This window comes from Lissotriton vulgaris, chromosome 2_1 (assembly GCF_964263255.1).
Source record: "Lissotriton vulgaris chromosome 2_1, aLisVul1.2, whole genome shotgun sequence".
Lineage (NCBI taxonomy): Eukaryota > Metazoa > Chordata > Amphibia > Caudata > Salamandridae > Lissotriton > Lissotriton vulgaris.
Window position 1 is genome coordinate 2,004,858,312 of NC_141687.1, and position 16,274 is coordinate 2,004,874,585.

At 42.3% G+C, this 16,274-nt stretch overlaps 1 protein-coding gene across 1 annotated transcript in view; it reads right to left on the reverse strand.

The window, feature by feature from the left end:
• The window catches only part of ADAMTSL3 (ADAMTS like 3), a 2,358,716-nt gene that overhangs the window by 851,569 nt on the left and 1,490,873 nt on the right, over positions 1–16,274 (reverse strand). The window contains exon 8 of the mRNA XM_086958228.1: positions 7,680–7,754. Within this exon, the coding sequence (XP_086814354.1) occupies positions 7,680–7,754 (75 nt within the window). The remainder of the gene's footprint in view (positions 1–7,679; positions 7,755–16,274) is intronic.

Consider the following 16,274-nt stretch of genomic DNA (forward strand, 5'->3'; position numbering starts at 1 on the left):
TGTGGAGCATTGTGTTTTAAAAAGAAATAAAATTGGAATTTTCTACACTCCGTGACTTTTCTGGACTGAAAAAGTGTGTTACCAGATGTTTTTGCAAATTGAAAGGAAAAAGAGTGCTGACTGCACGGAGGAGAAAAAGTGACTATATGGGATGTGCGCTGGTGTTTTGTTTATATGTATGACTTTGATATTCTAATGAATACAAACACATGCACAGCAAATGAGAGATTGCATAGATACATGATGCAAAGTCTGGATTACTGTGTGCATGCCTGTCTTTGCCTCACAGCCAATGAGAGATTGCATAGATACATGATGCAAAGTCTGGTTTACTGTGTGCATGCCTGTCTTTGCCTCACAGCCAATGAGAGATTGCATAGATACATGATGCAAAGTCTTGTTTGCTGTGTGCATGCCTGTCTTTGCCTCACAGCCAATGAGAGATTGCATAGATACATGATGCAAAGTCTGGTTTACTGTGTGCATCCTGTCTTTGCCTCACAGCCAATGAGAGATTGCATAGATACATGATGCAAAGTCTGGTTTACTGTGTGCATGCCTGTCTTTGCCTCACAGCCAATGAGAGATTGCATAGATACATGATGCAAAGTCTTGTTTGCTGTGTGCATGCCTGTCTTTGCCTCACAGCCAATGAGAGATTGCATAGATACATGATGCAAAGTCTGGTTTACTGTGTGCATGCCTGTCTTTGCCTCACAGCCAATGAGAGATTGCATAGATACATGATGCAAAGTCTGGTTTACTGTGTGCATGCCTGTCTTTGCCTCACAGCCAATGAGAGATTGCATAGATACATGATGCAAAGTCTTGTTTGCTGTGTGCATGCCTGTCTTTGCCTCACAGCCAATGAGAGATTGCATAGATACATGATGCAAAGTCTGGTTTACTGTGTGCATGCCTGTCTTTGCCTCACAGCCAATTAGAGATTGCATAGATACATGATGCAAAGTCTTGTTTGCTGTGTGCATGCCTGTCTTTGCCTGTGCTAGAGTATTAAGGTCGGGCGGCGGCCGATCGCCTTTGAGTATAGACACAGTGCACACAGGGACGTATTATGATAGGGGTAACCCGGCCCCGTTCTGCGCCGTGGCACACATTTCAGAAGTTGCACCAGGTGCAGACAGTGTGCCCTATTACCATGTTCAGCCCCAGGGCAGCCGCAAACTCGCTGCAACCCTGAGGGCCGCTCATTAGTGAAAAACGGAGCAGGTGTTTGAGTTAGCTGCTCTGTCGTTCACAGGGCAGGCAGCACCCAGCCTCCACATCAATGGGGAACAGAGAACCCTTGGGGGAACCTACGGAGCCCCCTTTACTCCCTCCCAAGGACTGCCCTCAGGCAACACCCTTGTGCCACCCTTTTGCGGGGGTGGTGGATGGCGGGGGTAAAGTCAGTGTGACTCCCAATTGCGTCTTTTGTCTCTGCACTCACATGGATTACATGGCACAGGCACAGGGGAAAATTATGGACATACTTTACATTTCGTCATGTCCCCATGACGATGAGGGGCCGTCCTCTTGAGTTGTCCCTAGCACTATTTGTGTGGAGGCAACATCAGCATTGCAAAAGGGGGGCACACGCACCTGCGCATTTTCTGTAATACCACAGTGCCCTGGGGGCGCAGAAAATAGGAGCACACCTAGTGCGCAGACCGCATGCACACTCTAATGACAAGAAATCTGGCCTTTTTTGGTTTCTTTGAAGATTCGCTTTTGAGCGATTATCTTCTTAAATGGGTATGTGTGTCTGCACATAGCTGGTTCATCAGAACTAACTTGGAAGAGTAAATAACGGATTTGGTGTCACTTATGTTTTCATTTCCAAATATCACAAAATTGGTGATTATCGATTGGTCGAAAAAGTAAAGGCTACAGACACCCAGCACTTCTAACGTCTGTTTGAATGTCTAATCAGGAGCCGCCTTGTCGACAGAGAATGCTAGTGAGATGTCTTGAATGTAGATAGATTTTTGGGATGGAGTGAAATGGGCCCCGTTGATCTTATCTCGTGTTCTGTTTTGTTACCAGATGCCAATCTTAGGCTTACACTGGCAGCCAACACCGGGCAGCTTTCTCTCTTGCAGTGTGCCTCCCGAGCAGTGTTTAGTCTAGCGGGGTTCAATTATGAGAAAGATAAGACCCGGCCTCGGCTTAGGTTAGCAACTTAGACCTTCCATCAATGTCACCAGCATGATCAGGCGCGCTTCGGTCTGTCTGGGGATAATAATGAGGTGATTTATAGAAGGAAGCCCCGTTTTACACGTATTCACTGCACATTTACATTCCAAGACCTATGCCTGCCACGCAATGAAATACAAGACCCGCAGGCTTCCCCTTTGAGCTAAATCGGGAAGGACCGCATCTGCACTTTGAACACAATGCGCTGGCCATCTTTCAAACAGATGTGCTGCTGTGGGGGAATCCCACGTGTCACTTGTTTATTCTTCACAAAATGTTACAGGCATTTGCCTCGCGATCACCTTTCAAGAGTTTACCATAGGAGCTGCATTGCAATAATGTGCTTTGCTATCATTATCCAAGAGGCACATATTTTGCAACACTACATCGCACAGGGGCACTTCCTGAGCGCTATTTAGTAAGGGAGCCCAAAACAACGAACATATTTAACAATCTGAGCTTGCTTCAAACCCGTCTGTATTTTAGCATCACTTGTATATTTGGGTAGTTAATAAATGCCATAATAAAGGCTTGCTTTCTCGGCCACTGACTACTGGAAGATTCAGTCTTTCTCATGTCTTCCTCCCCATACATACTGTATAGCATATAATAAATATACAAAATAGTTATGTATGTTTTAGATGGTCCCGAGCTCCGTTGAATGTTCTTGGCTTGCCTGTAAGGCGAGTGGCTACTATTTTACATGCACCCACATGTTGGGATGGGTGAATACGATGTCAATGAATGTCACAGTATGAGCAGGCCCGACAACTGCAATATAAGTAAATGCAATGTGAACATAGGCCGCAGCCTATGCCCATATAACCTCAACATTGCCCGTCAACGCAATGCCAATGTATACTGTAACTTGCGCCTACATCAGCAATAATTATACCAATGTATGTCACAATCCATTCTCGTACAGTAATATAATCTTTGCCAATAATAACAATGTCAATATATATTCAAACCAAAGTAAACCTACATTTTACAACACCAGTAAGAAAAATGTCAATGTGCAAGATGATAACTGTATGCACCATGTTGATAATGTTGATAATATGATACCAATGGCAGCCATAATATTTTTAGGAGTTCCAATGAACTCAATCATTACTGTCGGATTTACCCAAGATGACCCCCCCCCCATCAACCCTGAGTCAGAGACATGTGGTCAGGAAGGTCCTGTGACCCATGCCCAAGCTTACTGAGAAACAAGTCACAGAGGGGTTACCCCAAAAATTTCAGGCAAACACGCACACCCAGGGAACACCCTGATCGATACCACAGATAAATAGTTGCACCACAAACAAGTCTGAGATAAGTGGCCCCAATAAAGCTAATTGGTCCAAAGGCTCTCATTCCCCAGAATTACCACAAAGCAAGATACTACATGGATATAGGTACAATCAAACAATCAGGACACGACATGCACACCACACATAACGATTGCACACTACTCAAAAGGCATCTAGACACATACACACTGGCCCACATTAGCTCTCCCTGAGGTCGAGAGCCATCTGTGTCCTTATCAGATGCACACACAATTGATTGATGCTCTTTTGGAAAGTAAAGAACATTTTATTGTACCTCATGAACTGTATAAATTGAGGGCCCAAAACTTTGTACATTGAGAGATTTTGAGCAGACACATTTTGTCCAGGCTCTCCAGGCCTCAGCGTTTAATTAAACCAACTTGTACCTGTTTTGCCAAACGCCTCTTGTCTTTTCATTTATTTAAGGTAAATTCATATCCAAGCAACACACATATATAACAGATCAACATCTGTCTAGCCAAACAGTTATATATCTTTTCTTGCTACTGTTTTGTTTTCTACATTTGAGATGTTTCTGATTCAGACCAGGAGACGTTCCATTGTTCCTAAGACTAGGAGCTAAAAAAGCGGGCAACCTTGCTTTGTTTCTCTTTCGAATTTTGGAATTTGAATGGAGACGTTTGCACAGTGCTTTTAAATATAGAGTTCTTTTGCTCAATGTTTCATGAATGCACAATATTCTTAACTTCCTTCCCAAACTCAAATTTCTGTTAGAAGGGTCACCACAATTAAAGGTCTTTCTGCATCCAGTAACAAGATGACCATTGAACTGAGACAGTTCTCACTTTTAGTAAATGCCTGGCAAAGGCATAGTGTATTATCAGATGATAGTTTTAGAAGTCAATGTGTTCCACCTGGAGAATGGCCTGCATCACTGTTACAAGACTGTTCAATAGGACTCTGGAATAGATCATGCAAACTTTATTTATGTTTGGAAGGTCTAAAACTGATCATCAGTGCTGGGTCCTTGGTATAAGTATTACAGTAATCATTACAAAATAAAACAGTGACTGTATGTGGAAAGTGTTCTCTCTCAACAATATGTTGTAGAAACCTGTTGGAGGACCGTTCTGCCTCACTTAAATAGAATATACATTCCACAATCTTGGCAAGACTGAATGGTACAAGAACATTGACATTTCTTTCATTATAAGTAATGGAAATATGCCACCGTCATGCCTCTTCTCAAGAAACCAACCACTGAATCAGCCACGCTATCTGTCTACAGACCCAGCTCACTCCTGCCGTACACAGCAAAGGTCTTAGTGCAACTATTTAACCAACGCCTCACCTACGACTTCTTCACGCGAACTAGGTTTCAGATGCAGCGTGTTTAACACGGAGCAAGTTGTATGGCTCCCGCTCCCTTGTGGTTATTTCCAGTCACATATTTACAATCTTTGGGATTTCGACTTTGAAATTGATCGTGGCAGTGATTAGTGCATTGGAACCGCCGGAGTCTTTCCAAGGCTGTTGGGCGCTGACTGATTGCGCATTCTGTGGCACACCAATTAACGGGTGCCCACTTACATTGGGTTTTGTGCATATTGAGTCCCTATCCTTCACCCGTCCTGATGAAGACCCGCCCCTGAGGAAACCAATCACCCTGTTTATCCTTGGGTCGAAACGTCGACATATTCTCTCCCCGAGCCTGCACCTGTGATCTTCCTACGCCCCCCCCCCCCCCATCAGAATACGGAGGGCTTTGCAATTACGTACTGACAAGAAAGAATTACATTTTTTGCAGATGGTTAGGGCAGGCTCACTCATTTTCTACATTAAGGATTAAACCTTATTCTTTGTCCAAAAAAAGCCTTATTGTGTTTTAACTTTATCTTCACTGACCTCTTTGGTCGCTTTCACACATGAGCACTTACTATCTCCTTTCTCTATGCACGTCATTTTGACAATGACCCCTTTATGTAAATAGTTGTGTTTTTCTATTTTGCAAAAGTTTATTATGCTGTTTATCTAAGTATGCATTAAATCATACAGTCTCCCGGATTGGGTTAGACAAAACATTTCTGTTTCAGGTCTTGGAACAACAAACACCTTGGGCTAATGTATGTTTTGTGTTTTGATTAATCTCCACCATCACGGATTTAATCTGATGGCGATTTAAAACGAAATGAATAATTGATCTGATTTATAACTACACTGTAGATTTTGAATTAACGTCTAGGACCACTTCTCTATAATACTCGATACCCAGGTCCTCTAACTTTCATTGGGTTAACCCTTGTTTATAACGTTCACCTACCACTTCAGCATTCACCAGCTGCTCAACAGCATGCTATCTAGATTCAGGCTTAATGACAATATAGAAACAGCACTTATCACTGCCACAGATGACACCCACATGATACTTGACAGAGGAGACATGGCAGCCCTTAATATTATGGACCTCTTTGCTGCATTTGACATGGCCACAACCCCCATCCTCATCAGGTGCCTGAACGAGATTGGAATTCAAGACCCATTCTATGCAGGATCCATCCTTCTGAATGAAGCTATCAGCCGGTTACCTCAAGCCTCAGAAGCCTGCAAACTCATCTGTGGAGTGCCTCAAGGTTCATCGCTCAGTCTCACCCTCTTCAGCCCATACTTGATTCCTCTGGCCTACGTTATCCGCACACGTGATATCAACATCCTCTCCTATGCTGATGACATGCAACTCGTACTCTTTTTCTCAAACAAGACCCACAATATAAGCAACAAGTTAATCACCTGTATGATCGAAGTCGCTTACTGGATGAGAGCCGACTGTCTCAAGCTCCACACCAACAAGACAGAAATAGTGATTTTCGGCAAGAACACCACAAAATGGTACTCCAGCTGGTGGCCAGTCAAACTCATTCCCAAATCCACACACAGTACCATCAGCTGCTCAACTTACACGAGCTCCCCCACCAGCTATATGGAACACCTTGGAATAATATTCAACAGAATATTGAAAACTGAGCTCCACCTCCCAATAGTCTACTCTGTTTCCCGTTTTTTATTCTCAATATGGTGTATGAGGAGGAAGTTTCTGGAGCCTTCCGTGTAGTGGCCGAATGTAGTACACGGTCTGCTCAGGTTTACTAATAATTTTAAAATGACCTATGGTAACTAACATTTAACTGTGACTTTTTTAAAAGACACAAGAGCATTTCCTCTTGTTTTAAAAACTATTTCATTACCCATTGTGGCTTTTAATGTTGTTTTAATTCTCTTCTCAGTGTATAAGTATTGACCATACGCACTTGCACTTTATTTTAACCGTTTGCACTATGGCGACTGGATCCAAAACTGTACCAATGTTCTTAATTCCTGTGGTAATGATATATGTCTTATTAATTCTTGTGATGCTTTTATGGTCAATGTACCGAAATAAAGCTTTTCAAACGAAATGAATAATCAACAGCAAAGTAGACATGACCGCACAAGTCAGCACTATCACTGAATCCTGCTTCCAGACCCTGAAGAATCCTCCTCCTCACTTTTTGAATTTTGTAAGAAGCTTAAAACTGGGCATTTCAATTAACCAACTTACCATAGGCAGAGCTAGGTATACCCACCTGCTAAGCGCCAGGATACCTTTCCAGGTGATAGTGCGCTTTACAAATATACATAACATTATGTAACATGCCCCAACAAGGAGCCAGGCCTCATTTGAAACTTTTTTGAGGCTAAGAAAAAAATCGAAGCAGTATTCTAGCCCCTCATTAATGCACAGACCTACATAGATGTGCCCCAATGAAGGGCTAAGCACTGCTTACATTCTTTTCGTGCCTAATTAGAAATCCAAACAGAGTCAGGGATCCTTGCTAGTGTGCAAGACCATGGGGCATGTGCCTCATAAAGGAGTGAGACACTGTTTAACGTTCCCTTTTACTCTAATTCAGATCAACAAATAGGTTAATTGCCATGCTTATTGATCTCGATAATTTGGCATATATATGAAGCATGATTGATGTTTACTTAAGCAAAATTTAAATGTAGGAAATGTTCTGAACAGGAATTGTCCCTCTATTTAATTAGCTAAATTGACCTTAAACCCTCTTAAAATGCATTATTACTCGATAGGAAAATGTTTATCTGCCTTTGATTTGTGTGATTATACATATTGAATGAGTAATACATAATTGAAAGGCTTCATACAGACGTGCGCTGGCCCCTTCACTGTGATTCTCACACTGCGACTTCCATGGGGGACTGCAATCACGGTTTCTTCTCCTAGAAAACAATGCAAAATGTTAGTTTGAGCATGTTCTCTTTATATCCTTGATTTATTAAACATGACATTTATGTGCATTAGATTAAAGTAAGAAAAATTGGAAACAATATTTAGATGTTACAGGATTGTGCGTCTGCCAAGTACTTATAATGACAGGACTGAAACGGTGTCTTTGCAATTTATGTGTGAGGACTTCAGATGGGTATACTACCATATTATTGTGGCTTGAATACTGCACAAGAAACACATTGCATCCTAAATATCATTTACAGAAATATCGCACCTCTACAGTCAATAATAGAAATATATTCTGAGGTACAATCTTTGTTCCTCAAGGGTGTCTTCAACCTCATATCCTTTGCACCTGCTATAGGCATCAATTAAAGTGTCCCAGGTATTATCGCACTATTACCCTGAAACTGGAAATAGAATGTAGTATCTATAAGTGCAACTTTTGTTTTTGTTTATCCGCATATAGTGTCCCACTTGCAAAGGATCCATAAATGCCTTATTCATATATTATACATCTGAATTATATATCATTGCAAGTAAACTGGAGTTAGTAACAGATGTGTGATTTACCTACAAAACAAAGGGCCTTATTTAGAATCTGGAGGTCCAAAAGCAGTGAATGTTCCATCGTCTGTATTATGAGTACCATTAGGTCAAATACACTCTTAATAAAGTGGACGCGACATGTGTCCACCTGTAAATTAGGATGTAAAAGTTCAAAAATGACTATTGGACGTTCTATATTATCAGTTCCATTTGCATCATTGATTTCTCCCTATATTTTTTTTAACTGTTTTACTTTTTTCATTTTCAGAGATCCTTCTCATCCACCCCAATGAGCTTTTGGTTCAATTTCTGTTTAAATTTTTCCTATTCCCCTTATTCTGTTTCGGGTAACTGCCTCCCACCGTCACCCCACCCCCGCAGATATGTTCTTCTTCCTTCCCACTTGACCCCCCCACCAGAAGAGCAATTTAGCATTTCTTACACTCACTTATGCTGGTTTTGAATTCTTAACCAATACAAATGCAAAGTAAAACAGTGTAATTTAGGCTCCACTTATATGTCACAATGTTGCAATTATATATTCATAGATGACATTATATTTCCTATGGAGTATATTCACAACAAAAAGTCAGAGCGCAGAGTTGTGCCAAATTAGGCAGCACTGGGCTCTGACTTTTCAAAATGCAGGAAAGCGCTGTAGTCACAAGAATACGGCACACCCTTGTGTTTCCCTTAGTGCTGGTGCAAAAATAGCTACCTAGAGCCAGCACAGGCCCCCTGCTGCCATGCTGCAAGGGTGACTGCACTGCAGAGATGATGGTTTATGTGCAGGAAGCGGAGAAAAAAAGTGATGCTCTGGTGGCGCTGAGGCCTTGCAAATACACCCTGTGTATCTTAACTCCCTTAACATGTGTGAAACATTTACATGGATTCATGAAATATAATCATTGTAGGAATTTGTGGTTTAATATGAGTGCACTAACATTCAATTGAAACATGTAATCATGTACTCTTTTATTCAAGTTTTGCACTTATCTTTAGAGCTATATTTGTGTATGTATAATCATGTATTCGAAGTTCAAATTAACTGCTGAGTTAACTTAGCCTGACTACGGCCCTCAATTGAAATGCAGTAAGCCTTGTCAGTAATTTTCTTTCCTTTTTTGCAGGTGCATTATCATGCTATTTGTTAGAGAAAAGCATATTGTTTGTATCAGACTGTCGAAAGTGAGGCCAATTGGAAGAACTTAGCAGTGGATGTGGAGAAATAATGGTCAGAAGAGGCCTTCTGTTGATAATATACCAGGACGGTGGAATGTTCCAGGTTGCAGTTTACAATCCCAGTTTCGATGCAATGGGAAACTTAAGGGGGATTGAAGATGCTCTTTTAGAGTAACAATATGGTTGGCTCCTGGTGGTGTGGAAGGAGGTAAGGATGTTTCTGAATCTCATGTTATTTTAATTGGTGTCCCCACAGTTAGAGAGCCAGATTTCGTTTAGTGTTGAGAGGGACAGACCGCTCTGCTTACACTTTCCTGCAAGTATGAAGCTTTGGGCTGGACATTTATTTCGTTTTCTTAGTCTTCTAAAGAAGTCTATATCATGCTAACTCCTTTAAACTTCCTAAATAGAAATATTGGATAGATGGTTCTGTTGTCAATGTAGGTTTAGAAGAGAGGAGAGAAGTTTCTTTATGGAACACCTATTTACTTTAATTTGTCTGAGTATTGTTGTGGTTGTAGCTATTCTGTATCTTTTTTTATGGCTCAATCTATTGGGATATTTCAGCTTACCTACTGCATTGTTGTATCTCTTGAACTTATTTTCGTTCTGCTTATCTACTGGATTGATTAGTATACTAAAATAAAATCCATGTAACCATATTTGGTCATTCTTGGTCCTTATTTTGAGTCGCATTTGCTTCTCAAGCCATGAATGAACTGTTGGTGTCTTCTCTCTATAGTGCTTCAAGTCAATCAACACAGGTCCATATGGCTAATGGGGAAACATTTTTAATACATTTTCTAAAAGATTGCAGTGTAAGTACCAGCACACTGTCAAAATTCAACTTATTTGATTGATTTTTTGTTTTTTATTTGAACTCCATATTTTAATTGAAGGAAGCTTATCAGGATTTGCTTGGAGTAGCCAGAAATAAGTCAAGCATGGTATGTTGTGTATGGCATTCGACCAGACTATCTGGGAAAAATACTCATCTCTTATTTAGTGTGTGCCCAATATGTACATGGTCAGAATAACAAATACATTTTTAAGTATTATCACAGCTGTCCTACTCCAGTTGAGTAGTTGCCATTTTTCTGTAGACAGTAGACACACATAAGGAAATGTGTTACATAATCCAGCTTGAATCAATCTCTTTCTACTGACAGCATATTTCTCAAATAAAGTACATCAAAAAACTTCTTGTATGAAGAGCGATAGAGAGGGGGAGGGTAGGCGGGCTGATATATCTTCCAGTTGATATGAATATCTGAAATCCTCTTGTGAGAAAAATCATAGATTCAAAGTAAAAGGCACCAATAGTATGAGTGGCTGTTATGTCAATCAGGCGATTGTCTATCAAGTGATGGGTCTTAGCTCAAAGGCTGCCAAATGTTTGAAGCCATAATTTCCAGTGTCTCCTGTGACTGGAAGACAATGAGGCTTTTCGATTAGTAACCTTGGACTCCTATTTTTCATCCTAAAAGAATGAATGAATATGTATTTGTTAAGTGCACTAATACCTCAGAAAGATTTGTCCTGGTGCTAACATTGCCAACTTTAATAGAACAGGGTAGAAAGTGATAGTATAATAATACATTGTCTTCTTGAATAACTTGGACTCCAGCAACTTACTAAAACTGTCATAATTAGACTGAGTGGGGAGAGGTTTAAGCATAGCATTCCATGCTTTACCCATCAGAACTGATATTGAGCAGACTCCAAACCTGGTTCTTTTGTATTTGGGTGCTAAAATGAAATACTGGCATTTCGAGCGCTGTAAACAGGTAGGGGTTAACCACGAGAATGTGGACGACATATATTTGTCTTGTCCGCCTTTATAGACCATTTTATGGCAGAGGCATAGTGCTTTGAAAAGTCTTCTGTGGGCAACCAGTTAAGATGACGAATGTGAGTAGAGGTGGGTGAGCTTATATTTAGTACCAGGATTGTCTGTGCATCAGCATTTTGTAATATCTGTACCCTATGTATCATGTAGTTTGGAAACTCAGTTAATAGGAGGTTGCAATAGTTCAATGTGAGGATGTTCAGACCTTGGACTAGATCTTTCCGCCATCCTTCCACCACCACCCTACTTCCCTCAAGATCCTACCTTTCTGTGCCGACTAACTGGAAAGCTTCAAGTGAACAGATTTTTATGTGGGAAAATCATCCTATCTGTAAAACCACTGTCCCTTATATAATGAACACATCAACGTCTTCTTTTTGTCATCTAGATTGCCATTATTCCTTGTGTAAAGGAACAAGGGTATGAGGTAACGCCCGCGAAAGCTACAAATGAATTACAGCCCACGCAAGTTACATATTAATTACAGGTTTTCCTTGAAGGTATTAATAAATAAAACAACAAATCATTGTCTGGAGATGGGTGGAGTATATACCTAGTAAGAAAATGTTTGCGGTTCAATAATATGCGAGGTGGATAATTTCTGGGAGGTGAAACCTATTTGGTGAATACGTATTACTTATAGGATCAGTAGGAAGATGATGAAAAGTGAAGGTCTTTATGTAGAATTGAGGCCCCTCATACCGACTGTCTACATCCTAATTAAGCACCACACTCTAATGAGTGCTGTCCTCTCGACCACTGCTTCCCAGAAACATACCTGCTGTATCTCACCCAGCTGTTTTTAAGGCCATGAGCAGTCCTTGTCAACCCCCTGTGCAAACACTGAAGCTCTCACATCACATAGCTTGTCCCTATCACCAATCACCCCTCAGTCTCTATCTTTTCTCTCGGAACACAGTATCCCAGTGCCACCTGGCATCCTACATCCGTACAGATTTCAGAGTATTGATTTGAGCTCTGTCTCTGCTTAATGCCGGACCAGTGCAAAACGTTTGCCATTTATGCTGCTGAGAGAGCGCAAAACTGAGTTAGAAATTGTAAGAGGTGCACCATATTCATGAATAATCAGCACCCACATATATAAAGGACTTTAATCATGTTTAAATGTGATGTAGGGCTATGAAATAATGTGCCAGAATTTACATAGAGTAACGTAAAGTGTTTTGAAAGTACTAATGCCACGTTAATCTAGAAATATTGTTTGCAGTGAAGTATTAATCCAATTAAGGGATGGTCAATAAGCCATTAGTGTATTAAGCTGCTTTATTAGAAATTCATTATTGTATTCATATAATGAGATAGAAGTGCTTAAGTTAGAAAATGTATTTTGCTATAATGATGAAGGCTTAATGAACGAAAATGTATTGTTCATGTTAGGATGTGATACACAGAAACGTGCAGAGGCCCAGTTGTGGAAAAAGAAACTGTGTAGGCCGAATTGAGAATGTTTCACTTGACATTAAATCATGGAGATGTCTTTTCTAGAAGGTTGCTTTCAGACAGTTAATTGCAAACAGCATGGAGCCGATTTATGTGCGTTCTTTTGCAGGTGCAAGGTTAACTAGAGATTGTATAAGAAGTGCCCATTGTGTATGAGTGTTAGGATGGTAGTCACAGACATGGAGTAGTGACTGCGGAATTTAGGGAAGCAACTTCAAGAGAAGAAGGCTCTGGGACCCAAGGACGTTTTCAACGGACAAGGATGAAGATGTCGTAATGGAAACTTCTGAAAGTTAACACCTTTGAGAGGGGCGTACCTTAGGGCGTGTCGTCTATATTGTGGGGTTTTTGTATTAGGGACAGCACCCCGAAGGAGAGTCAGAGCAGATGCGCATGAGGGCGAAGGAAACTAGTGGTCAGGCAGAGAGCTTTGCTATGCGAGAGGGGTTCTTAGGCTAAGTCCGAACTAAGTGAGTGTACTTCTTTGGAAGTCACCACGGCTGACACCTTGATAGGAGGGAACTTTGTTAAGTAGGGATGTCACTTAGTATAGTGTAGGGACAGATTAATCTGGATTTATTCCTTACTTTTCTGATGCCTACTAAATCCCAGGTTATAGCAATTCTTGTTAGCCTGATGATTTTGGAATTGATACTTGTATTGTTTCTTAGTCGATTAAGACTTTTCCGTAGAATTATGTTTGTATTAGTGCCTTTTTATCTTCTGAATCTTTTGCTGAGGTGTTTATATACCCAACTGTTTTTGGCTTTGTAATACATTTTTAAACTCGATCTTTAGTCAGTGGTTCTTTGGGGAAAGCAATGGGGATCGTCCAAGTTGATATTACACTGTTAGGATAGATTGCCTTCTACACTCTATGACAGGTAAAAAGGTCTAGTCGACCTGTGACGGGATTCTAGAAAATGCTATTCTGATTCTAGAGTAGAAATCCCGCCTTTCCAGTTGGTAGCAGAGTAGGATGGTTTATCTTCTGGAGTGAGGGTAATCTAGATTAGGTTAAGATTTCCCCAAGGCCTATAGAGATCGGGCGATGTGCATCCGCAGAACCGCGAACGGAGGATGGCGTTCCACGGAAAATGACGGAGAGTGACGGTGCGGCAGAAAGCAGTAGGTCGTAAGAGAGTGAGTATGAAAAGGGTCATGCGTGTTAGATTGCGGTGTGCATTGTATTGTTGAATTGTATTGTCTAGCGGAGTTGAGTGCCTGTAGTGTGAAAGGAGATCAGGTTGTGAGCGCGCGCAACCGTTGAAAATCTTAGACTCAAGGAGAGTTAAGTGGTTCGGGTGTATCGAACACCCACAGTAATTGTCGACCATTGTAAGGGGGTCATGAGTTACCATTGATCGCCCGCAGGACCGAGATAGGGGGAACGAATGTGTGAATGCGTGGGTAACGGACGCTGGTCGGAAGTTACCGTGTGTATGTAACCTATCAGAGGGGCGATTGTCTGGTCGTTAAGTGGACAGACATTTGCCAGTTCGGTGACAATTACAGTCAGACTGTGGACGTACAGTCAAGGAAGTGGTTGCTTGGTCGGAAGTGATCATTTCAAGTGTATGATTGGGACGCATGCATGACCGAGAGACGAGCGGAGAAAGGAGGGGAACTGCTGCGAAGCGGAGGCGAGTGACGTCAGAAAGAGCCGCGCTGGGATAGGACGGTTAATGTGGAGCCGCGCTGAGATTGGGCGGTTAGCGAGAAGCGAGTGACATCAGAAGAGAGCCGCGCTGGGATAGGGCGGTTAGAGTAAAGCAGCGCTGGGATTGGTGGATTGTCATTGGGAAGTAAACAAGCACTGTAAACAAGGAAACGTTGTGGGTTTCATCATGAAATGTCTAAAAGGATTGCGAAGCTGTTTTAAGGGAGAAAAGAAGCTAGAACCTCGGGGTGGGGAAGAGGCTCCACCCGAGGATATGCCAGCCCATTACATGGCTACGAATGCTGGGTTGCATACCATATTGTGACTCAAGAACTGGTGTAAGATGACTGACGGAAGTGAGGAATTGACTTTTCCTAGATATGGAACGTTTAGATTGGAGGTGTTGTACCAGTTAAAAGCGACTATGGCTTCTTTGCGGCCGTTGCCTAGACCAAACAGTTTGAAGCATTAAATGCATGGATCAGGGCAGCCTACGAAAAGAACAGAGATAGGCGACAGGAGAGAGTGAAGAGATCCGTTAGGGCGGTACAGGATGCGAGATGGGATGCACTGGCCAAGAGGTGGAGGGTGCAGACCATCGAAGGAGACAGGTTATACCCATTGCTGGAGAATGTAGGAGATGCCCAAAGAAAGAACACAGAGGATGACGACAGCGAGACGGACGACAGTCTGATAGAGAGACTGTTGTCAGAGAGGCCACCTCCATATAATCCGAAGGTAGAAGGGAGGCCCGCACCACCAATGGGAAGAGAGGCATCTGTAGTAGACGGTGGAGTCTTAAGGGAGAGCGACTTGGGCCCAGTAGGGGACAGGTCCGGCTCAGTGGAAGGAGAGGGGGTATCTCGGCAGTCCCCAGAAGTGAGAGTAGTGGGAAGATTTATGGTGCAGAAAGTGCACTGCGAAGAGGGAGTCAGTACCCAGAGGCTACCAGATGCTCTTACGGTACCTGTCAACATAGGTCCCATAGTATCAGTGTACAACCCAGAACAGACACAAAACAAGAGTCTGCCACAAATAGAAAGAGAAAAGAATACCAGCGAAGGTAGAAGTAATGTGGCGGACGAGTGGAACCAATGGTCCAGACCTATAGAAAGGAGCACACCTTTGGCAGCATCGGCAGACTCATCCAGAGAACAGGGGGGTTTAAGAGGACCGATGGATTTGAGAGGGCCACGGCCAAGGTCGATTAGAGAATTGAGGCCAGATTTGAGAACTTGGGAGACGGTCGTGGATACCCAGAGCGACAGGTCAAGGGATGGTTATGGCAATGGAGGTCAGGACAATAGGCGGGTGTCTCACTGTACGTCTAATGGAAGCAGACATGAATGGGACCATGAGGGGGAGGAAAATAGGGGAGCGTCCCCCCCTGCATCTACAGATAGAAGACAAGACTGGGACCGTGAAAGATGGGAGCGAGGAAGTATTCCCCATAACACACCCGAGGAAGACAGATGAGTGAGTCAGGAATGTAAGGGGAGGGACTCTAGTGAAACCTTTAGTCAAGGCACATTGAGGGCAGCAATAAAGGCAAGGAGAATAGATGTGCTGAGACTTAAATCAGAGGTGGAGGAGATAGTGGGAGGTACTATACCCCTGGAGAGAATAGAACTCTATGAACCAGATGAACTGTTGTTCGTAGCGAAAGATGTTACTCGCAGGGCTAGGACAGCTCACGAGAAGCTAACCGAACTAGCGAACAAATACTCAGTGGATCAGACCAGGACAAAGGCATTGCAGGGTGGCCATAGGCTACAGTATTCATACCAAGATCTAGACGAGAAGAGAGTG